This window comes from Anomalospiza imberbis, chromosome 3 (assembly GCF_031753505.1).
Source record: "Anomalospiza imberbis isolate Cuckoo-Finch-1a 21T00152 chromosome 3, ASM3175350v1, whole genome shotgun sequence".
NCBI lineage: Eukaryota > Metazoa > Chordata > Aves > Passeriformes > Viduidae > Anomalospiza > Anomalospiza imberbis.
Window position 1 is genome coordinate 81,064,039 of NC_089683.1, and position 24,886 is coordinate 81,088,924.

Below are 24,886 nucleotides of genomic sequence, written 5' to 3' on the forward strand. Positions count from 1 at the left end.
AACGTGGTTAAGGTTGTGTCATTGCTCAACCTTGAAGATGAAGCAGCTTTCCCCAGCTGGCAAAATGAAGATTTCACACTTGTTTCTAACTCTGAATCATCCTCAGGCATTGCACCTTAAAATCGAAAACCTATTGTACATGTACAAGATTTTAGATTCTGTTTATAGAAATCCAACGGTTGCTATTTTTTCTTTCTCAGGGGCTGGCTTTTCAGATAGGAAGGTAAAGAATGCTGTAGGAAAACATCTACTTATATCTGAAATGTTTATAAATTACTTTTCTCCTGGTAGTTAGTATGAATACCTACAAAATATAATGTGACAAAATAGGGATTTTTATGCAGTACAAGTGAAAATATTTTTACTTGATTTTAATGAATTGTTCATAATGCTCTTCTTTATATTTGACCAATGCAGCTGTCTAAACTCCCCAAATGCTTATAAGAGTCCTAAGATAATGCATCAGCTCTTACTTTTAATAATTCAAACATAGTAAAACTTTGATATATCAGCAAAATACCGTTCTCACTTGTGGGACCTGAGGGAAAGGGGAAGTTGGTTTTTGCTAGAGGATGGATGCTCCATGGTATTTCTGCTATGCCTGTACTCTTCAGTTTTGGCATCATAGCTGAAATAAGTGGGCTACATTGTTTATCCAGAAGTTCTAGATTGAAGTTTGTGGGCATGTTGGTTCTGTCTGGTTTGTGTGTGGCCTTTGAATAGTGTTCTACGTTTTTGAAGTCACCCAGAGTAATGAAGATTTGGAAACAACTGAGTGGTGTAAGTAGAGAAGGTCACGTTGTAAAGCAGTTGGTCTGGGAATTTGACTTTATTGTATACAGTCTCTAGATGGCTGACAATAGCAGAGGAGTTTTCTTTTGGTGACAGCAGAAACAGCAAATTACATCTTTTCATCGCATCAGATGGAAGTGCAAGTGAAAAGAGCACATCTGGGACTGATGTGCAGACACCAGGGATCTTGCGAAGTAAAGTCCTTCCTCTGATCATTTAAACTTGTCCCTTCCATTTGAAATGGGTTGTTTTAGACAGTTATTTACCAATTAAATTGGAAAGCTGAATTAATCTATATAATAAAATTTGAGGCAGCTAAATGTAAAACACTATACCAACATAAAGATACCATTAATAAAATTATCTTTAGAAGGGGACAGTGGCATGTCTGAGACCTCTTTCCTTGCCTTGTAGAATGGAGAAGGGGGTACTGAGGAATAACTCCTGGTGATAGTTTATTGGGTATAAGTGAGCCATATTCAGCCCTGTGCAGCTCACAAAGGGAATAGTGGCACGTAGTGAGGTACCTGTTCTTCACTAAGATCAGAGGGGTGGCCAGGAGGAGGTCTGGGGGGAAGTAGTAAGGGTTGTGCTGTCCACAGAGCCCAGATAATTGTTGTCTGTAATGTAAATTGCCTGCCTTTGGTTTTAACAACAAAAACAACAATATACTGTTTTCCCAGCCTAATGAATGACCATAACTCACATAAGCAGCCTGCATGTTAAGAAATGAAAGTGAATGCTTTGCAGTGTTACCAGAATAACACATCATGTTCAGTATCTTCTACAGGAAAATGAAAGGGAGAGGAAGCCTTAAAATCTGTCTTATTTCTACTTACCTGAAGTAAATATCTTTCTTATATATTTGAGGTACAAGATTTGCTCTGTGTGTGCTTTCACATTAAATGCTTACTTACTGTCTAAAAATATACAGAACTTCAATGATGTTTTCTTCAGTCATATAGCTAAATTAAGGCAGTATCAGAAAACAGTACTACAAGTCAGGAGGTGCTTTTAACCTTTAGATTGTAACGTTTAGATCTGGTAGTTCTCTTTCTAGTGTTTGTTGGATTTTTATACTTCCCCCATGAATTTTTATTTTGTTTTCATTGTCCACTGATCAGAAGTGTTTTCTTAGAATAGAAATTTCTGCTTGTATGTCAACTTTGGACTGTGTTATAAAGATAAAATTTGATGTCACAGCCACAGGTTCAAAACAAGGTCTTGTTTAAGACAGATAGTGATGCTTGCTTGCTTAAGACAAGGCTCAGGTAGTAAATAGATAAGCTAGCTGTATTGCATTGCTCTAATTATGGTGTTATCTACAAAATCAAACTCCTCAGAGTTACAGCTACATGACAAAAGCACATTTGATAATTTTCCTGTTGATCCAAAATGGCCCCAGAGGTGCTGAGTGACACAAGTAAAGGGTTGTGACTCTAGCTTTGAACATAACTATGTACAATTTTTTCTTGCATTGTAGTGCATTTTAGACTATTCTTGTTTTTAAGATTTTTTGTGACTTGTAATATTTGGAGATTGCTAGTTAGATAAGAAGGATAAATACAAAACTCCATCTGTATTTATAACCCTTTGTATTTATGTTTTTTCTAAACAGGAATGAAAATCTGCACAGGTGCTCTCAGTGCAAGGTTGCTAAGTACTGTGGTAGATCTTGTCAGGTAAGATAAAAATAACAGCTATAAAGGGTTTAGGAAAATAGGTGTTTGAAGACTTTTTTTACACAGTTTCCATACGTTTTGCATGTTGTCATAACTCCACACTGTAATTTATTTGTAGTTTTGGACAGGATGGGTAAACATGCTGGCTTGTTTTATTTGAGTATTTTTAAAGCTACAAATGTGAGATTCTGATAAGTACAAAAGACAAAAATAAGTTGAAATGTGTGGTGTTTGAACTTGGTGAGAGGGGGAGGAATAATTCCTAAGCTTGTCTGTAGACTGGAAGCTCTAAGTCAATTTTGCAGTAAAACAATTAGTATTTCAGGAGTACTTTTTATAATGGTAAATTCTATATTCCAGTTTTTTAAGAGGAAATAAGGGTCAAGAATCTGTTGAGAAGAGAAGGCGTTAAGGAAAACTGCATCTCAGGAGTTTTTCAAGAAGAAAAGTGGTGCATTGGCAGGAGGACAAGGGACAACAGGCTTAAGTAGAAAGACCAGAGGTTCACATGGGATACAAGGAAAAGCTCTTGACAGCCAAGAGGTGGGACAGGCTGGCCAGGGTGTTTCTGTGATCTCTGTGTTTGAGGATTTGCAGACTCTACTGGATAAAGCTCTGAGCTGGGTCTGACCCCAGAGCTGAACCTGCTTTGCAACTAGGGATCTCCATAGATCCATGCAGCCTGACTTAACCTGTGGTTCTACCCTATGAAATATTTCTCAAAGGTGGAAAGTTCTTAAAGGCCTAAAATCTCAGCTTTTATATTTGGCTTGATATAGAGGATTGCCTTATAAAGCACTTGAAGTTTTAAATAGTTTGTCATAGTTTTGCACTTTGATTTTTTTTTTTTTATTTTTTTATTTTTGGTGGGAGGGTGAGAGTTGGTAGTGGTTGGTTTTTTTTGGGGGGGGGATATGTGTGTGTAATTTTTTTTCTTTTCCTACATAGAGAAAAATGAAGAAAAGCAGCTACTGGTCAAAGTAGACTACCAGTAATACTCCGTAACTTTTTAAATTAGGTCTTTGACATTCCAAAGATCATAGAATGAAAGCATCATAGAATGGTTTGTGTTGGTATGGACCTTAGAGATCATCTAGTTCTGTGAGCAGACACCTTCCACTAGATCAGACTGCTCAAAGCATTGCTCAAAGAATGCCATTCAACTTGTCATCAAACACTTTCAGGAATGGAGCATCCACAGCTTTTTTGGGCAACCTGTTCCAATGCCTCACCACCCCCACAATAAAGAAGTTCTTCCTAATGTCTAAGCTAAGTATACTCTCAGTTTGAAGGCATTCCCCCTTGTCCTTCCACTACATGCCCTTGTAAACAGTCCCTCTCCAGCTCTTTTCTAGGCCCCCCTTTAGGTACTGGTAGGCTGCTGCAAGGTCTCTCAGCCTGTCTCCATAGGAGAGGTGGTCCAGCTCTCCAGTCATCTTGTGGCCCTCCTCTGGACTTGCTCCATCTTCTTCTTGTGTTGAGGGCCCCAGAGCTGAAGGCAGGACTCCAGCTGGGGTCTCACCAGAGTGGAGCAGAAGGGCAGAATCCTTTGCCCTGCTTTGGATGCAGCCCAGGAGATGTTTGGCTCTCTGGGCTGAGAGTGCCCATTGCTGGGTTGAGCTTCTTGTCAATCAGCACCCCCAAGTGTTTCTCCTCAGGGCCAATCTTGTCATGTATCACATGCTTCTATAAACAATTCTGCTTTAATATCTGTAGTGTTCTCAAGAGCCCATAAATCCCTCCTTTTGGGGATTAAAACATATGGAGAGGGAAAAGAGGAAGATCTATCATTTTGATTCATCATATGGCAAATGTGTGCAATGTACATTAGGTGCTTACTGTAGCATCAATAATAATGCCACAGGTAGATTTATTATGGGAGATCATAAGGAAAACATGGCCATAAAGACTATAAAAGATTGGAGGATATGCAAGGTAAGTTTAAAATGTCTTCTAAGATAGTCATTGTTAAAACTTCTGTTGGCAGGTCTCTAATATGAAATGAGACGGCTGGCACTGACCTGCAGAAGCAAATCTGCAAGGTGTAATGCAATAACCTGTTCAACTTAGATATAGAGGCAATGGAGGTAGGAATTGGAGCTTCCTTTTTGCTTCTGCACAACTGTGTGAACATTCTTCAAGGATTCATAAGGGATAGCCTGAAGCCATCTTGAGGGTCTTTGTTTTGTGCTTCCAGCTCTGGGGTTCGCATGCATGAAGCCATCCATAGTTGTAGGTAGGGATTTCAGTGAGACAGGCTACTGATGCTTAAAGTAATCTGCACTTAACATGCTGTGTAGTTGCAATTATGTAGTTTCTTGAACTGTTTATGTAAATAAATTATAATTTAATTAATATATGTAATATCCTGTGATATTCGGTAGCGATAGTAACAGGAAAAAAGAAGTTATTTTGTAGTCAAAGCAGTGAATTTATTGAGATTGATGACTTGAAACAGGTGGTACAGATAAATCTGAGACCAACCAGATCTCTCTGCTCTTGAGAATTGTCCTCTGATTCATATTTGTTCTAATAAGCCAGCTAAACCATTGTGCTGCTCTAGTTTTATAGCAGCTGTTAGGAAAGCTAAACCAAATGCTTTGTGCCCTACTTAGCCTCTGTAACTTAAGTGCAGTTCATTAATATGTGCACTTCTAATTGAACTAATTGGTCAACAAATAAACAGCAGGGTATTGATGAAACTGCATTTTGCACATTTTAAGAAAATGAATATTAGGAAAACAGGACTTTTTAGTTTTATGAATACAGATAACATTGAAGTGCAAATTATGCAGTTGAATTTGCAGTTCACACTTAGTTGTAGAATGATTTGATTATTTTTGAATGTGTGATACTGCAACTCAAAACACTTAGGCTTAAAACCTGTACTTTTTCTGGAGTTTTGTAATCAATACATTATATGAAAACAGAATTAATATAAAAATATGACTTCAAAAAGTTTAATCTCAGTAGGTGTACTGGGTCTAGAATAAAGGTGGATTTTGTGAAAGAAACTTCAACGTAAATGCAACAGGGGATTTATATTTCAGAGTGTACCAAAAAGAGCCATTTTTAAAGCTGCAAATATCTTATAAACATCTTCATTTGTTTTAAAATGTCAAGTGGTACAAAAAGCTATCTTTAGGCTAACCTTAAGGAGAAGTAATAGTATTTGGAAATGTCTCTCTTTTTGGAACTTGAAGTGAGAAGAATAGTTATCCTCTAAGGGAATATGTATGCAGAGCTGGTATTCCTGAAAAACACCTTTATGCATATCAGAATCCTCATTTTTTTACTAATCTCCATAATCTCACTATTAAAGATTATGAGTGAGTTGTTCCAAGTTAAAAAAAAAATTTCCATTATTTTTCTTTTTCAGGCCAGTTCAAGCTGTTTTCACTTTTACCACTTTAATTTAAAAAATATTAGAAATGTGAAACTGGAACATATCACAAGAGATCCTTTGGGCTGACCTTTTGCAAGTGAATTCTGATTTTCAGGATCAAGTACATATAGATTTTTTGCTTTTAATTTTTTTTTTTTCACTCAGACCTCATTGGCTTTTGCCCCTATTTGGCATTTCCCTGTTGTAGCCCCTTTTCCACTTGTTGATGCCTAGTTTCATGGACTGCCTGCCTTCTAGCAATGTTATATTTTCTGGGTGTCTCCCCAAAGGAAAGATTATCACATCTGCTGCTCCTCATAATCACTGTTGTGATCACCCCCGACAATGTTTATATGGTGTATCCCACAAATTGGGGACCAATGATATAGATGATAATCCCTGAAATATGGAATAGTAATTTCAGGCAGAATTCAGAATGTGATATTATCAAATATTATTGAAATAATGTTATAAAAGTAAAATGTCATAATTAAAAAAAGACGTTCTGTGAAAATTCAAACGGTCCTTTGGAAATTATAGATTATTTGCTTTTAACAGATCAAAACCTTCCAATGGGGAAAATATCCTGTTTTTTTTTTTTTTTTTGTTAATCAGCTCTAGTATTTAATAGCTTTTTATTAGCACATTAATCTGCAGGAAGTGTTCATTTTTTGTGCTCTTGCGTAGAAGACAAGGGAAACCTTTGTTTAATCAACATTGCTTTAGGATCTTTTGTAGATTCAGGCTCCAAAGGGTGACAGCAATAGCATATGTCTGTGAAAGAATGGATGTGCATTGGCAAGATCACTCAGCTGAAAATATGCAAGACTTTGCAGGCATTTGTGAGGGGTCTTTGCGCATGACCTGAGCCAGCAGGTGGTGATCCTGGCTTGTGCAGGGAGGTGTTGGAAGTGGTCTGGTGCTGGTTCAGCAGGCAGACTCTCAAGCTACCACCAGTAAAGAGCTCTGTGCTGCACCATCTCTGTAGCCATGTGGGTGCTCAACATTTTCACTTGGATGAAGCCTGAAGATTGGCACTTGGGATACATTGAGATTGAAGGAGAGACAATGCTTTGGGAGGAGATAAACAGAAAGATATTCTTTCCAAGTTCCTAAGTGTAGTGAAACCTTGAGGAGGAGGGTTTTGTATTGCCGTGTACTGTTCACTTGCCTTTCTTTGCCTCCTACTATTAGTGTTCATTTCTAACAGGGGAAAAAGGAATCTTTGTGAAATTGGAAGACCTTCCCTGGCATGGAGGAGAAGGGTCATACCAGGTGGCCACATCTCTGCACTGCAGTGTTTATACTCGTGCTGGATATAGGATATAAAAACCTTGACTGAAAGCCAGGATACACAGAATTAAGAAAACCCTTCCACCAGGAAATGTGATACTAACATAAGTCCAAACAATAAGTATTTTTAGAGACTGACTTTAAAAGTAGGTCTCTCCAGGGTCACAGATCTCTGTTTTCATATTGTCCTGTAGTTTGTATCCATGTTGTATGGATAATAAGAAGAAATGTTGTTGATTTTCATTATATTTAATACATTTGGAGCTTTCCTCTCTCTCCCTGACCGTTTGAGAATAAATGACTGAAAATCCCCATTCTATTCTAGCTCCTTCTGCAGAGGAATCAGAAGGATTCCTTTTTACCATCAGTTTTGGCCAAAGTGCTATTTCACAAAAGGTGTGTGTTTGAACTACTCTTATCACGTGGGAATGCTCTCAAAGAAACATGGCATATGATGCTATGTGGTCCAGAATATTTAATCTCATTACAGCTGTATTGGTGGGTAAGTTATTAATCATTTGGATGTCACCTCTAGCATGTTTAAAATTCTGGGCAACATTTATGTAGAGTAAAAAATTTGACAGTAAAGGCTTACTCCTGGGAACATTTTTAGTTTAAGTTGGATAAAAATGCCAATATAATTTTATTACACAGAACGATGTCTGGACATTTACAAGCATGACTTTGTTATTTCTAGACAAGGATAATTTTATTCAGCACTAAATACTTAACTTTTATTTCCCAGATAGCATGTGACACTAACTGTATTTGGATTAATGCCTTCTTGGTGTCATTTTTTTGCCTTGTAGAGTTATGGGTAAAAGAAATGAAATCACAAATCTCTCATGTATCTGAAAGAAATAAAAAGTTCCATTTATTTATAATGTGTAAGCCACAGGGGAAAAAATCCTGAATTAAATATAATAAATGCTACTGGTGCTGAAACCTAGTTACCTGAAACAATTCCCTCACTTAAATGCAGCTTAGAAAAAATTGTGCACTTGTGTTTGGAATCTTTATAACTCACACGTCAGCATCTCCAGGTCTGATGTGCCCTTACACATAACTCTGCCATTTTTTCTTTTTTTTTTTTCATTAATTGCTGAACATGTACGTAACATCAGACAATCATTTTCTCTGTGGCACTCACCTAACAGAAACTGGTCTTCTGGGTTCATGTTTTTTTTCTCTTACTGCATATTTGCGAGAAAATGTCACCTTCAGAACCCTTTGGTTGTGAGTGCTTCTCATTGTAGCAAATTTTTGTTGTGCCTTGTTCTGTTAATTTGCATTAAAACTATTTGAAACAGCTGTCTGGCTTTGAACATGACCTGTGAATATGCAAATAAAATGTGTAAATATCTAGTATGTTGGACTTTTTGTATATTGTAAACAGAATTTTCTACTTGTAGAGACAGAAGAAAGGGGAAAAAAAAGTGATCAGAAATTTTATTCCAACACATTTCTTTAGCTGAAGACTCATTCTTGCTGCTCTTCTGCACTAATCTTGGTGCAACAAGATCTTTCTCTTCCTTGGTAGAGGAAAAAAAAAAAAGAGATATTTCAATGTTTGCTTTATCTTGTCATCCTGATTCTTCCCTGCTATGGAAGTGTTAGTCTGTCTCTGCTATTCTAATCAATGTGGCCCGTGAAGCAAAAATTTGAGGTTTGGGTAATATATGTAACTAAAATATTTTTGGTTCTGTCTTCTGTTTTGTTATATCGCTACCAGTCCTCCCAGCTGTGGGCATTGATATCTTATCAGCTCAGGGATATTTGGTGACAGTTTTTGCAGCACTGAAAACTTGACCATTGCATTAGAGCAGCTGTATTTAGTGCAGTGAATGGATTCTGAAGGCCTCTGCAGTCTTGATTGCTGAGTGAACATGTGCCTAGAGTTTTGTGTATGTTAGATAGCATCTTTTCTAGCTCTCTCCAATCTTGTGAAGTAAGCAGCTACATACTGTTGCTGCTTCATGTCACAACAAATGAAAATTAGTGCATATTGTTTTGAGCATGTTTGTGTGTATACATAAACTATAGATAACTACATGTATATAAAATATGCGTGTACATATAAAAAATAGGATACAGGTTATGTAAAATAAAATGCACCTAATTTTCTTTTTCTTCCTTTTTAAAATGTCCTGATAGAAAGAAGCTTGGCTGGACCACAAGCAGGAATGCAAATGTCTTAAGAGCATCGAGCCAAATTTTCCCCCAGACTCTGTCAGACTTGCTGGAAGGATTGTTTTTAAACTAGTAAGTGATGTTCTTTTAGATTGATTCAGTGGAGCAAATTCTGATAAATGCTTTCTCACTCTACATTTTTAATGCAATTATGAACTACAAGGCTCAAGTGACTGGGAGTGCTGAAAAAAATTAGACTGCAAATTGCATTACAAGTTTACTGATTAATTTGCAGAAATGCTGAAGGGATCAAGAGATTCCAAAACAGACATAACTAACCTTGAGGGACATGTTTATTGACTTTCTTTTCCTATGGTTATGTGGTAGCATTCTAAGCTTATTCCTGCCTGGAAGAAAAACATAGGGAAGACACTGTTTTCCCTTCAATACTACTGAAGTTATTGGTGCTTTTCTGTTAACCTAATGGAAGCCTCATTAGGTGTTGTTTGAATGAGTGGTAAGGGCAGAAGCACTGGCAACTAGCCCTTTCTTTAGAGGGCATAATGCCTTGCTTTGCGTGTTGGATTCTCTTAATCGCAATTACCTTTTTTAATGTTTTTCTAAACTCTCTTAGAAGTCCTGGGTGTTTGGCATTCCCAACAGTTTGATTACTTTATATGGACTAAATTTTCTGATGGTTTAAGCAACTTATAAATGTGTGGGACTGTAAATCAAATTTTTTTGCTGAACCTGCTATGATGCTGTCTGTGTTGGATAAAAGTGCAGGCCTTTGTTGTGGTCTGAGGTGAAAAAATATGATTTCACATTTATTTTAGACGTTGTTGTGAAGAGTTTGCATGATAGTTTTTAAAGGGCAAATATGTACCTAGCAATTCTGTGCATTAATTATAGTCACATGAACTCTGAAACTACAAATCTCATAATCTGATTTCAATTATGCTCTAAAGAGCTAAAGTAAGTTACTAAAGGTAAGCTGCCAAAGTGGTAAAAATTTCGAAATTAGTAGAAAGTCTTATAACAACAAAGAAATGTAGTTTTTTAGGATAGTTTATGCAAAGTCCTGGATTTATGTTGATGCTGTTGGCCATACCTGATTATCTTTCACGTTTATCACACGGAATAATCAGTCTTGTAGAGTGTTTGCAAGATAAAATATGCTATGTGAGTGTTAATTATCTGATTTTCCTCTACAGCTCAGACAATCAGTATGCTCTTCTGAGAGACTCTACTCTTTTTCCGATCTTCAGTCGAGTAAGTAATTGCCAGCCAGATTTCAGGAAATACTTCTAAGGTCTGCTTTATGAAAGGACCATCTGATTTTCTTGCAGCTTGCCTTCTGAAGGTTTGCTCTGTGGACTGACAGAATCAAAGACAAAAACCTCTGTGGGAAAGAACAGTTATTTCAAAGATACAAGGAAAAACATGCCTGTTGTCTTGAAGCAAAACCTTCCTTATTTTTTGCTTTAGTATTTTTATTTTTGCATTTTACAATTAACATCTTGCATGCTCATTTTTTAATTTACCCAATGTCTGCCTGACTACATACAGTGTCAATATTTCTACATACATAGACAATAGTACATATATTTTTGCACCGAGGTTTTACTTTTTTAATACTTATGGGCTGTGGCATAAAACTTCAAAATAACATCCAGAAATAGGACAGAAAGTTAAATTTAAAAGGGATATGTGTATTTTTTTCTTCTACGTGACCTTTCAATAGAGAAAAAAGATTAAATTGTGCAGTTATTACTTTTGTGGCTTCACAAGTTTCAACTTCTTGGGTAGAAAAAGATGCTCATTACAGTGTCTCAGCAGAGCAAATGTTGAAATAGGAAACAATTTTTTAATATTTTGTGGCATCTTGAAGACTTAGGAAGAAATACATTCTTGGTTCATTTTTGCATCTTGTTTAGAGGGATTGTCTGGAGAGTAATGTGAATATTTTGATTACCTCAATGTTTTTTTGCATTATTCAGAATTTTGGCTACAAAGCAGCTTGATCAATTGGTATAGTTAGAAATAAAACCTGTATAAACATAAAAAAATGCAACACATAGTATTAATTTTACTACCAAACACCCTGACATTCTGCTGCCTTATCCCAAACTGCAAGGGCAAATGACCTTTACAAGGCAGCAAATAGATTTCAGTTCAAGGCAGGATAGATTTCAGGTACTTAAAACATAGTGGTTTTCTGCAATGGATATTCTCAATTCGTGTAACAAAGGATTATGGAAAACAGATGCTTCAAATTAAGTTGAAATTATTTAGACTATGGACTTTTATGCTTTGTTACTCTGCTGGGATCCAAGGAAAGCGTCTTTATTATACCAGTGGCTGATTGCAGAGTGCTGCAGGAGGAGCTGGACTGGAAGAGTCTCCCTTTAAAAATTAAATATTGATCATCTGTACAGCAATTGTTTCTAGTGTAGGCAAAGATTGTTTTGTAACTGATTGTTCCATACAAACTGGTTTCTCAGTACCCTTCTGAAGATGATCCCAACTTTCCATGACTTGACTGGAGACAAGGGGAATCGTGTGATAAGTTGTCTGGAGAGAAGCTTGGTGTTGGAATAGGCCTGAGCTGCAATAGATTAATGGTGCAAAAGTCTGTAGAGTGGCCAGAAGCTTCTGCTAAAATAGTCATTCTGAAGGAAATGATGATATGGCCTGTGATATGGATGGGATGGCTGTCCTCTCACTGATACAGAAATAACTGGTACATAGCCAGTTAGTTTAGGTGAAGACAAACGAGAGATCCACATGTAGTGTTTAATCTGTACTTACTGAGTCTTAATAACAATTCCAGTAGAATCTTCTTAACTCTACAGCACCAAGTGTTTTGGACATTAACACATTAACTGAACTTGATACTTCAGGCTACAGTACAACTGGCCTATGCATAATCTTATGTAAAGGTTTTGGCTGGCTCTTTACTTGTGTTGTTTTCCTGGCTCCCTTATTAGAGTGAATAGATGGTCTCTATGGTTTTGGAGTTAAAATAATCCAAAAGTGTTTTGGGTTGGTGTGAGAACTTGTAGTAGCTGTGATGTTTTTTGCTGCCTTATGCTCCAAAATCTCCAGTTATTTCATAACAATTGCCCCATTTGCTGCATAATTTATGAATGGTGTTGATAAAGCTTTTGTTTCTTTGTGTACTTAGCGGAATCTATAGGAAAACCAGGAATGCATTTTCATTAGAGGCCTAAGTATATAGGAGAAAAGATTTCTTTGAACAGAATCGCATAAACTATGAATACAGGATGTAATCTGAAACAAAAATATTCTCAGGAAGCATCTTTGTAATAGAAGATAATGTTTCAACACTAATTAGAAATGTGACAGAATTCTCATTGATACTATTTTAATCTTTTCGTTTGGGTTTTTCCCCCCCACTTGTAATTAAAAAATATTTTATTTTTGAAAATTGTTATTGACACTATGTTGTCTCATTTTGCTTTACACTATTATTTTTCAACATTACTTTATACTGTTGGTTGATTTTTAGTGTGGGAGACATAGAAACTGAATAGAAGACTATAAAGTTTTATACACTTTTTGAATAATTATCTGCTAAAACAAATAATACATGAAAAACCACAAAGCATGTGGAGGCATCCAGCCCTTTATGAAGTTTTTTCCAATCTCCATAGTTCCTTGAAATTCCTTAATATATCCTGAAACTCAGATTAAGTAGGAGGGGTCTCTCTGATCATTGTTACTTTTGCTAGTTCTCATTTATTTTAAGACAATTTCTTCCTTCCTTAGTTTTCTGGGCTCTCTATATGTTAGAGCAATTCAGAAATCATCTTTATTTTTGTTACTGAGACTCAGTATTCAGAAAATAGTTTGTGTGCTATATTACGGGGCAGATACTTGCTACTTTACTTCTATAAGAATCAGAGTTACAAAACTAAATATGCATGCCTTATTTAGAATTTTTTTCATAGTCCTTTTGTTGCATTTTGTCTCTCACATCAGGTTTATTAAACAATTGGAAAAAGTTCCTTAAAAACATAAAATGAAAACATACACCGGTCTCATTTCATTTTGCTTTTGGCCTTTTTTTTTATGTACTTGGAAAACCAGGTTTTCCAAGGTTTAAGGTTCCCATGGGATTTTTTTTCTGGATCATTAGCTATGATGTTCTGGACAGATTCCAGTGTGGATAATTGCATTCTGCTTCCATCTCTATCAGTTCTCCCTGAAGTTCCAGTTGGTTTTGGTATTCATGTTCACATCTGTCCTAAGCTACAGTGTCCATTTGTAACATGTTTATTATGTGATTTCTCTTCTTTAGTCTAGTGTCATTTGCCAATAGTTAAACAAACCATGCCTTCCTCTCTTTGTTATAATGCATTTTGTAATGTATTATAGATACTTTAAGGTAAATCACATTTTGTCTTTTAATGAAATTTGAAGGAAAAAACATTTTTGTTTCCAAAGGGATATTATATAAGAAATGCAAGTGTGTGTTTATAATTTTTCTTTTATATTTTTAAACTTGATTGTTTCAGTTGTCTAAAAGTTTGCTGCTTCTCTTGAAGACACAATCCGCATAGATACTATATTTTTCTATATCAGAGATTTTCTGTACATTGTGAAATACATACGTGTCTGGATTTCTAACATTTTATGTTTGTTCATGCTTACAAAATCACCTGCTAACATCCACACTGTTAACTGCACTTGGGTAGTGCTGTGCACGTCTACAGATGTTCATAATAAAATAACAGTTCACCATGATGCAGAGATAAAATTGATTCATAGAGTACCATAAATCTCTGCCTTTTGTTATAGATTGGTGCTTGAATATGTTCAGGTTCACATTCTCCATTTTGTACTAACTGGTGGTAAAAAGAAAGTGTGAAGCAGGTAGTCAGGCAGTGAACTTGCTAGGGTGCAGCAGCAGTTTCACTTTCTGTGTTGAGACCTGATGCATGCATAATCACTTAATTAGAAAATGAGGCACTGTGATTCTTTCTGCTTCAGGATTTCTATCTGAAACCACGAATAGTGGTGCTTTATAATAACGTGATATTTACTTATTATTCATTCATATTCATTATTTACCACTTGCTCTGTATGGGACTCGTTTTGTTCATAAATACTTTTCTGTTTCATCTGCTAGCATAAAGTGTTTCTGACACATCTAAGGAGAATACAGTATAAAAGTATGTACTGCTGCATAAAGTTCCAAGTATATTTCTAATGTGGTTAATGTTACAAACCCAGATGCCTAATTGTTATATGTTATGTCTTACATCTGCTTACACATCTGCTTCATCTATTGTCTTTTGATCTTTAACTTGCTGTTGCATTCATATGATTTGGCAGTAGCAACCTGATAAACTCTACTGTGTGTTGATAGGTAATTGTCACAAAAAAAAAAGAGAAATGTCTGCCCTCTGTCAAAATTGCCCTCTGTCAAGATAAATTCCTGGTTTGGAAGTGTCTGGGCTGTATGGCTGCCATTGGATGTTTTCAAAATGTTGGTGAAATGTTCTGTTTATGACATGGTCTACTTTTTTTTTTCCCTTTCCCAATAAGACACTGAACGGTTAAGTGAAGAAATGAAAGATGGCCTCAGGCACCTTGCACAGACTTTGCAACTGTATTTGAAAACTGAGATCCAGGATGAGTCTCAATTGCCACCTGCAATTGACTTTTTTCAGATCTTCACAAAAGTAAGTGTTAAAATCTGGTTTCTTGACAACTCATAAATTATCTTTTCCTCATGTTCACGATTTATTTCTGAGTGGGAGTTCAGTAGATGCATTCAGAATGTGATATATGACAAAGTGAATTCAAACTGTTTTTTTAATTCAGTCAGTATTTAAACAGAAGTATAACTTTAATATAATTGCAGCACTTCAAAATTAAAGCAGTAGCCAGAGGATATTTTTTTCTTTCTTTTTTTTTAAATACTCATGTTAAAGTTACTGGGTGAGAATAAAACCCAAGAAGGTTCAAATATAATTGAGTCAATCAACCTGAGTAATTTTTTCACAGTAATGAAAACCATGTAACATCACTCTTCAGCATAGAATTTTTCTATAAATTGAAATATATTTTCAGATATCCTCCCATCCCACTTTGTCATTTAGACAGAGGTATATGCTAATGTTTATGATAGTACTGTATGCTACAAGCTGCTTTTTCCAGAGGACTTGGGGGTTATTTATTCTAAAAGATGACATATAAGGTATTTAAAATTAGATTCCACATGTAAGATGTCTATTGTGCTGCTAACTAAATATTGTTGGCTTTTGGTGTAAATATTTTATTACTTTCAATTCACAAAGCTAAATTCAAACAATACTAGCAGAAATATTTTATATGAAGAGTATTCATAGTTTTAACTCCATTTAATTTTTTTTTTTGATTTCTAATTGATTGATAAAATCTGCCGTAAGATTTATCTTAACTTGTGTTTTGGGTGTTTTAGTAAGTGTATTCTTATGAAGTAAGCCAAAGTATAACATTTTTTTTCTTTTGATATAAATAAAAGAGCCTCTTTGGGAGAAATATAATAAAAATGCTATAAATTATTTTTTTAACATTTAAAAGAAGTTTGTTTGCACAGTTAAAAAACCTTTCAAATTTTTTTTTTTTTTTTGCTGTGGACTAGGAGGAGGAGCAATTGAATCAACTGTGTTGTTTTTCTGGATTTTTTTTTTGGTTGGTGATTAGACTGCAGGTGATATGATGTAAAGTTGCAACTTTACCTGAAAAATCACAGAGTCTGAAATAGACCCAGTTAAAAGGGTGCATATATAAACCTTTCAAGTACTACCTCATCTCCACTCAATCTGTTTTATTGTCTTGTGTTGACATGCTGGTTTGGCCTGAGCATTGTCAGATGCATTTCACATGAAACATGCGCGTTGTGTTATCTGGTGCAGAGAATTTGTGCAGCTGAAGATGAAACTGATTATCAGAAGATGATCACTGCCTACTCAGTTTGAATGGAGCTGCAGCTTGTAAGAAATTCTTTCCAAATGTTTTTGCCATTTATGTAACAATACGCTTAAGATGGAGAACGGCCATGTGGCTTTCCAGACACAGTGTGATGATTACTAAACACATTGGAACAGTGGTGAAGAAAGTGCAGAAGGTTTTAAATTTTTTTGTGTACGCACATGCACAAGTGCATATGTGCATGTATATATGCACATATATATGCACTTCCTCTCCCCTCCCATGTATTTTACCAGGGTGGTGTGAGTGGCCATCAAGGGCAGAGTGAAAGCCAAGACTTCCCAGCTCCATATCTTGTTAACTGGAGAGCTGGGAATGCTCCTGTTAATGACGACATTTGCCCTACTGTAGCTTTGGTATCACAGAGATATTTTTAACTTGCTGTATTCCATATGTTGACTGTGAATTTTTCCCCACCCTATTGAATGTAGTGCAAAGTGCTGAATTTTTAAGTTGTTGGTTTTGTTTTGGGGTTTTTTTGTCCATTAAATTAGAGCTCATTTCATTCTTTTGCTGATTTTGTTTACTCTGTGTGATAGTCTGCTCTGGAAAAATAGAGAGCAAATGACATAGACCTGTCATGTTTGCACATACTTGATATCATTAATACTAAAAAGAACTGGCAGAAGGGATAGGAGAATCTGACTGGACAGGTGAGTGGTTGGGAGAAAAAAGCAGTCAACAGCCATGTGCTTTACATCAGTAATATTAGTATCTTCAGAGTTCAGTCAAGCACAACTGTCAAGCTTTTTGTAAGACCTTGTTGTCACTCTCTAATTTTCCATGTGGCATTTTACAGCTTTCCCAATTTGATTGTCAAATGAGTTTGTTATGAGTGTGATATTGTATTAAAATATTAATTTAGTATTTCCCCCTCCTTAGGGAGGTAGCAGCAGACATTTTCTGCCATTCCCATGGCAGAAATCTTCTTTGGAAGATAAGCTGGATGTCCATGCAAATTCTTTTTTTTTTTTTTTTTTTTTTTTTAAACTGCGTAGGGATGCTTATTCTCAGCAGGTAAAATATAAGACTTTGGAACTGTAAAGTCTCTGCTAAGACTTTTGCAGTCTCTTCTCTGTAGTATAACTCTAAAGAAGACCAGCTGTGATGACTTCCCTATGTGGTCATAGAATAAAGAAATACTACAGATACATAACTTCAATATGTAATCTTGTTTTCCCAATCGCGTCCAACATTCCTTTCAAGTTCAATAGGTGCTTATTCGAACAGTGAACTTTTTTGGAGCAGTTCTTTCATTGCCTGCCACAAAAAGATCCAGTCAAAGGTCATTTTTTTTATTCTGTTTGATGCTGAATTCTCAAGAAGGAAAATAAACAGACTGCCAGACAAAAGAGAAAAATTATCCTGCAGTGAGGTGACTATATTCCAGATGGTTCTTGGAAAATCTCCAACCTGATTTAGGTCAAAAGAGCTTCTCAGAAGCTCTTTTAAACAGTCTTCCTTCTCTGCTGTTCACTGCTCTTGCCTTTGTGAAAATTAATTATAGTTTTATTCACTTGCTTGTGATGCTTAATAGGCAAAGAATCTCCCTGAGTGCACAATTGTAGAAACTGCTCATTTAAAATCAAAGAAAATTTTGGCCTTTCTTTCCATGGGGGCAGAATTTCACCCCAATGTATTTTTAGTTTGCATGAGATCTGTGGAAAATACCAGCTGTACTGGATGGGGTGGTGTTTCAGAAGGGTTATATACCTTTCTTTCTGACAGTGTTGCCTTGTCCTTACTAGACAATTTGCTTTTGTATCAACTGTCCTTTGAGCTGGAGTTGAATTTTCTCATTTTTGTTATCTGATCACTTTTTGCAAGCTTCAGTTTATTTAACATGCCATTTATCAAGGTTGTGACTGTTTTAAAATTCTGATCCTCAGTATTAAACAGAATTATCTGCAGCTAATTACGTGGTAAGGCTTTAACTCCACTGAGACATTTTCTAATGTCAAGATAAATTTTTGACAGCGTGGTTTTATGGTTTAATGATGTTTCCATAACCTTGAGATAAAATCAGTCCTTGCTTTTTATTCTTCAGCTTTTACTTACATGTGTGAGGAGGTGGCCTGGAGTACTTTGAGACATTTAATGGATGCAGGATAAAGAATTAAAATTTTATATACATTTATGGTTATTTTAATACTAGCAGACAGAACAATGTGAACCTGTTTAAGATGTTGAATAAACTCTGTACCTACCCTAAACCTGTGACTCTACTGATAGGAATCAGGCCTAAGATGACTTCTTTTAGACTGAATATAGGCTTGGTGTTTTACATAGAATTGTAACTACTCATACTGTATCAGAATTGACTTTTTGTGCATTTTGAAATAGTTTGAAAATTTATTTTCCAATTAATGATAAAAGAGATTCTGATGTGTGCTATTATGATAGCCATTTTGAAGTTTTCCTTATTTCAGGTCCTCACATTTATAAGAATAGTAAAGTGTAGGCCACCTCTGCCTTAAATAGCAGTAAGATAAAATCCAGTGATGATTAATGAACTGTTACAGGCAGTCTTCTAGGGCAATTATGTAAACTTAAAACAGAATATTATTGGAAAGAAGTTTTCTAGAAGATGTTTTGATGAAACTGTTGATAAACCTTTTGGGAAAGGATGCTGGATTGAAGATTTTAGGGAGTCCCATATGTGCCATTTTGGGTTTGTCCTTTTTTTACCTTTTATATATTGTCTGTATTCTTGTTACATATATTTGTAGCACTGTAGCCTGTTGTATTGTATTGGCTGGTTTTGCCAGTAATTTTTAATGGCCTTTCACTAGGTAGAAAGACCAAACAGAGTTTTGAACAAAACAGAACAAAAAGTTCCAGAACTGTAAGCCTTGGGAGGCACAAGGCCCTGTGGTATCTTGGTTCTTCCTGGGAACCAAGGCCAAGAACAACTCTTTGCTATACATTTTCATGGACAAAATACAACTAGTGCTGAATGGGGGGCTCCAGAGAAGGGGCTTAACCTGGAGGGAAAATGGAATCGCCACTTGTCCTCCTAATTGGTGCTTTTTATCAATTATGCTAATTTCCTAAAACATATAAATATGTATTTGTCCCTGTGGAGGTGGGCTTTTGTGGACGTCTTTCCATAACTGCCCCTGAAGGCCTTCAAATAAAGATCCTTTTTTATATTACCTCCTTACTAAAATTATCTTGAGTTTCATTTCCAAGTCGGGGAAAAAGGCAACACATAGAGCAGATATGGTACTTACCTCCTGAAATAGCAGTCTCCCTAACTCTTCTGTTGTGCAAAATTTCACTTCTGGACAGTATTTTAATCACACGTGGGATGATAGGGACTAGACAAAGAATTTTTAACTTTATTAAATTTTCAATCTTTCCTGCAGTTCCAATCCTGACACCTTTTTGTTACGAACAGATTCTGCTTGGAAAGTAGGTGTGCTGTATTCTTTTAGTTCACTGGAGAGGTCACACATCTGTATATGTGGGAGGTGAGCAGTCCTCTTAATGCAGGTGGTGGATGTGCTGCTCGCCACTGTCTTCTCAGGTGCTGTTCTACTCTTTAGAATTGAGACAGATCAAAGAGTAAAAACACATCTGAATGACTGTAGAGCTGTAAGTCTAGCATAGTGCAAAAAGAAGTATCTGCATGTATTAGAAACGTGTGCAATTTTTATATGTCAGATTAATTTATTTTCATCACACTTTTTTGAGGTTTGTGAAATTGATATTAAAGAAGAGATGCAAGTTTGATGCTGTAGGCCAGTCTCTGTGCCCACAAAAAGTTTTACCAGAAGGCCAGTTTTCTGTTTAGGCTGTTGGTGTAGTTGGATTTGTTTTAAACTTAAGAAGTAGTAAGGAGGCTCTATAAAGTGCAGAGGTACATCCCTCAAGAGGTGAGGGACACTAAACACTCAGACACTAGAATGTCCTAGTCTCTTTTAAATCCTTTGTTTATTTCTCCTATCAAAATTTAGATATTTTCACTTGTTCTTATAACTTTTCTGTACTTACTTTTTATTCCACTCAATGCTTTGAAAGAATTTATTTTCAACATAAGAGGAATTACTACCAATTAAAAAAAAATCTCATTGTTAAAAGGGTTTTGGTATGGATCTGCATAGGCAGAAGCGAACTAGGAGTTGAGCAGTGTCATTTGGCCTTTGTAAAGTCTGAATACTAAATTATGGTAATTTATTTGTGTGTTATTTTATGGGGAAGTTGAAGGAGATACTTAATGATGTGTCTGATAAAGTTGTTTCATCTTCACATTGCTCCTTCAGATGTTATAGGCTCAGTGTTTTCTGGTAAGACCTTGGAATACAAGACATATCTGCCTGGTCAAGATATTCTTAAGTAATGCTTTCAGTTGGTTACTCTTATTTAGGATTCACTCGTTAATGTAATAATTCCTTGAATCACGGAAATTAAAATAGATTTGTATCAAGAAAGTGGAAAAAAAAATTAGGATAAACTTATGAGCAGGTTAAGAGCTGTTGAAGACATACAGGTGAAGGTTGCTTTCTGATGCTAGGCTTGCTAATCTAATTAACTCTGGATGCACTTGTTCAGTTTCCCTGTGATTGGGAGTCTGTGAAGTTTTTTTCCCAGAGGCAAGAAAAAAAGCGAGTGCATGTTTAATCCATCATTGTTCTTTGTGTAATTCAAAACTAATGTACATTGTTGCCCTGTCTCATGGTAAATTGAAGACCAATACTGATAAATTTATTTTTAGTCATGGGTCAGGAAACTATTTTGCAAAAACCTTTTAATTTTGTTAGTTCTTTTTTATTATAAATGACAAAGTCGTATAATTTACAGGAATTATTATACCTGAAACAACATTGGTTAAGCTTAGATGCTCAAAATACATTTGTGATGGTTAATCTTTTGGACTCTTCTTTTTATTTTAGAGTTATAAGACTATGTTCCTGCTCATCAAACTATATCAAAACCTTTTTCTCTGACTGTTGTCATTTTTAAGTCTACTGCGTGAGATTTGTGATTATCTTTTTACCTATAGTGCTATTGATTTCATTGATAAGGTTTTGTTTGGTGGGAATATGGACTCCTCTGTTGTCTGTGTGTGTGATTTTAAGCTGTTGAAAGCTTCATACTTAAGCTGTGAAGAACTGACTTGCAATCATTAGAAATACTGTGTTAGTTACTGCCAAAATAGTTCCAGGAGAATTTTTCTGTACTCTCTTTCCAGTGTATTCCACAGGAACATAACAGAAGTCATTCTGATAGTTGTACTGAGAAAACATGAATGATCACTTGCCTAATGTGCATTGTTGATTCTGAGTTGCTGTCTTGTCTAGCAAGAGGGGACTAAACTAAGATCAGTCTCTGCAGTACACAAACTCAAAGGAAATGGGAAAAGCTAAATGTATTAGGAGAAAACTAAGGACTAGTTTGTGCAGCATAGAAAACAGTCAGAATTTATTTGAATGTTGTATTTTATTGTTTACATTCTTGAACTTCAGCATTTTAAGCTCCTTTTTGGATGTGATCCAGTGTCTGAGGCAGAAAGGTTCAGGTGCTTGCACATGCTTCCTGATAAAACATCTCCCTCAGATTTGTTGGACAGCCTTGCAGGAGCTTGGAGGAAGCAGTGCCACCTAATGAGCAGAGCTGTTTGACCCCTGGACTCGAGAACAGTACTTGAAAAAGTGTGTGATGCAGACTAATCTGTGCTGAAACTACATTTTGGGTCTTAGCTCTTTTGAAGAAGGGTGACTTTTTGTAAGTACAAGGAGGGGTAAAAAAGTAAGGAGCTGGTGTTTTAACGAAGAATAGTGAGGAAAGACTTGGGGCTATTTAATACCTCATTCCCTTGGTCTGGGATCACAGGGTTTTCAGCCTGGTATCCCATGTTTCCCCTTCAATTCTGCTGCTCTTGAAAGCATAGGAGTATGTAGAAAAGCTGAAGTTGACTTTATTTTTGATTTAAATTGGTCTGTGATTTCAGCATGTCTGTTAAATGGCAATAATGCTTTTCACTAATGTAGTGCTTCTAATAAGCCTCAAGAAGAACTTGAAAAAGATTTAGCAACAATTCTTCATAGTTTACTTGTGTACCAGACAAGTATTTATTAGAAAAATAAGACTAATAGAAAGTGTTCCTATAGCTGCCTTTTCATAAGAGTTCTGTAGGGCAGTCAGAACCAAACCACACCTGTCCTGCCACGCTGTGTAGCAGTCACAGTCTGCTGCTTGTTTCTACAATGGAACAATAGGCAAGTGTAAAGATGGCTGGAATATACACAGTTGTTTTTAAGAGCCTACATCTTAAGTTGTATTTTTTACATTTTGCAGAAATAGTTCTATACTGCTGCTAGGATTTGCATTGTATTTCTCATGATGTTTGTTTAGCTCAATATTGTTCTTGAAGTCAAGATGGCAGTGGAAGTGGCAACCACCATGCATCAGCTTTAGAAACAATAGTGTGAATAGAGATTAGAGAAAAATTAGTAAACGTTTTAATCAAATAGGGAGAAATATTGCAGCAATACTCTAGAATAAGGGTGATAAACAGTCTTATAAGACTCCTCTCTCTTTACTTTGCCAAATGGAAGTTGAGTCACCACAGGAAGTTATTTTTGTCTAAGGTGCTTTTTCAGGTTTTGTGGTTTTTTATAATTTTCCCATTGAATTATAATTTGGGGAGATAATTTTCCATAGCAATTATCTTAATTTTCAGTCACAGTAGTTACCTTGAAGAGCAAAAGTATATTATACCAGACCATGAAACAAGGCTTCAGCCATTCGATCAGATTTTAAATTAGAGTACATGATCACAATTAAAATATAAGCTTTTGCTATTAAAGCTTGTTACAGTGAAAGTAAAACTGTAAGATTTCAATACTTCAAATTGAACTTACAGTATAATTGGGGTCCCCTCATTTAGTTGTATGTACCATCTGCTTTACAAACTGCCTGTAGCATAACAAGCACCAGGTGTAGAAAGTGAGGTAGAAGAGTTTTAAAGCAAGAATATATTACAAGGAGTGGTTGGGTAGAATTTGTAATAATTTGGTTTTGTCATAGGAAAGCAAGCTTTTTTTCCTTGAAGAGTGAAGGGGGAAGCAAAACCACTAATTTTTAAGGAAGTTAATTCAGCACAGATTGAAAAACATAAACTGATAGAAAAGTTACTGACTGGAGTGAGCCAGCATGGAGGGGATGTTTGAAAGGAAAGTTGTGTACTTCTTCACTTGATGATTCTTCTGTCGGGCTAAGTTGAAAGTAATAAGATGGCAGAAAACAGTTTAGAGAAATAAATGGCAGGGTAATGTAGGCTATTTTGCAGTAGTTTGGGTTTTTAAACATTTATTTATTTATGTAGTTTCTAATTTTTTTAGCTTTTATATTTTAGTGCAGAACTGAAAAGGACCCAGGTGGCCAGGACATGAATTACTATTAATTTGCCTAATTATGCTCAAAGCATATCCACAAAACACACTTTTTAAAAAACCAGTGGTCTCTGACATATGAGATACATGTCGGTTGTCTGTTTTCTGACACCCTTATGAAAATGAACTGGAAGCGGTAGCGATAACAAGCTTTAGGGGTTGTAGCAATTGCAGTGCATGCAAAAAAATGTGTGGGGTGAGGCACCTTTATGTTCAGGAAATGCCAGCATGAAACAGGGTCATGGAGATGTTTAATAAAGATCTGAGTAGTAAATGAAAACCATTTACATCCTCTATTAGCAATTTTAAAAGCCTCTAATTGAGGAGGATAAGCCTGATACCTGTTTATAATGCTGTTGGCAGCAAAGTGGTCTGTCCTTGTCTTTAGGATGACCTGCAGTGGGGTTGCTTAAAGCATTTTTTGTTTGTTTGTTTTGGCTGTGGCAGAGCTAGGATTTTGTGTGGAAGGATTATTAATCAGCTCTGAGACTTGTTCAACATGTTTAATAGATGAAAAGGCACAAAACTCTCTTTCTTCCAGAATGACATTGCAGTAGATTGATAGTCAGTTGAAAAATACCATGCTCTTGGAATATAGGATGCTTTTTGAATATAGGATGGGGAACCATGTATTTGTGGTGCTATTGTTGACTTGCTATATTCTGAGTTGCTTCAGAGTCTCTATGAAAATAAGGCTAATATCTGTCTAAGGTATGCTGTAGAGACAAATAGCTGTTGCAGTTGAAGTATCAACTGAGGGTGCAACAAGTTCTGTCTCATGTAGGCATTTCAGTGGGTGTCAATTAAATGATACCTACCTACATGAAATGTAGTCCTGGAGAGTGTGTTCTCTCCCTATTCCCCAATATATATATTTTTGCTTTAACAGTAATTTTGGTGTGTCATGTTCTATTTCCTTGAAACTATTCCCGCGTTTGTTGTAGACATAAGATGGAGAAAGAAACAATTAGACCATGGTACTGGTTCAATATCATGATTGAATTGATCCTGTATTTTGGTATGGCTGAGCAGTTGTGTCGTGGTTTGTAGCACTGATGCTCTGTCGGCTGGTGTGAGATCACTTAGCTTTTGCTACAGCAGCCTGAAGCTGACAAAGGCTGTCTCAAATAGTTTCATGACAGTACATGACAGTGCTTGTGGATATTCTCCAATAGTGGCTGGCAGCAGATCGTGCAAGCAAG

The 24,886-nt window shown here is 36.0% G+C and overlaps 1 protein-coding gene across 2 annotated transcripts in view; it reads left to right on the plus strand.

Annotated features, from left to right (window-relative positions):
- Nucleotides 1–24,886, plus strand: part of SMYD3 (SET and MYND domain containing 3) — a 384,522-nt gene that overhangs the window by 40,547 nt on the left and 319,089 nt on the right. For both annotated transcript variants that reach the window (XM_068185376.1, XM_068185377.1), the window contains exons 2-5: nucleotides 2,411–2,474; nucleotides 9,307–9,414; nucleotides 10,497–10,554; nucleotides 14,857–14,993. In XM_068185376.1, coding sequence (XP_068041477.1) covers nucleotides 2,411–2,474; nucleotides 9,307–9,414; nucleotides 10,497–10,554; nucleotides 14,857–14,993 — 367 coding nt within the window. The remainder of the gene's footprint in view (nucleotides 1–2,410; nucleotides 2,475–9,306; nucleotides 9,415–10,496; nucleotides 10,555–14,856; nucleotides 14,994–24,886) is intronic.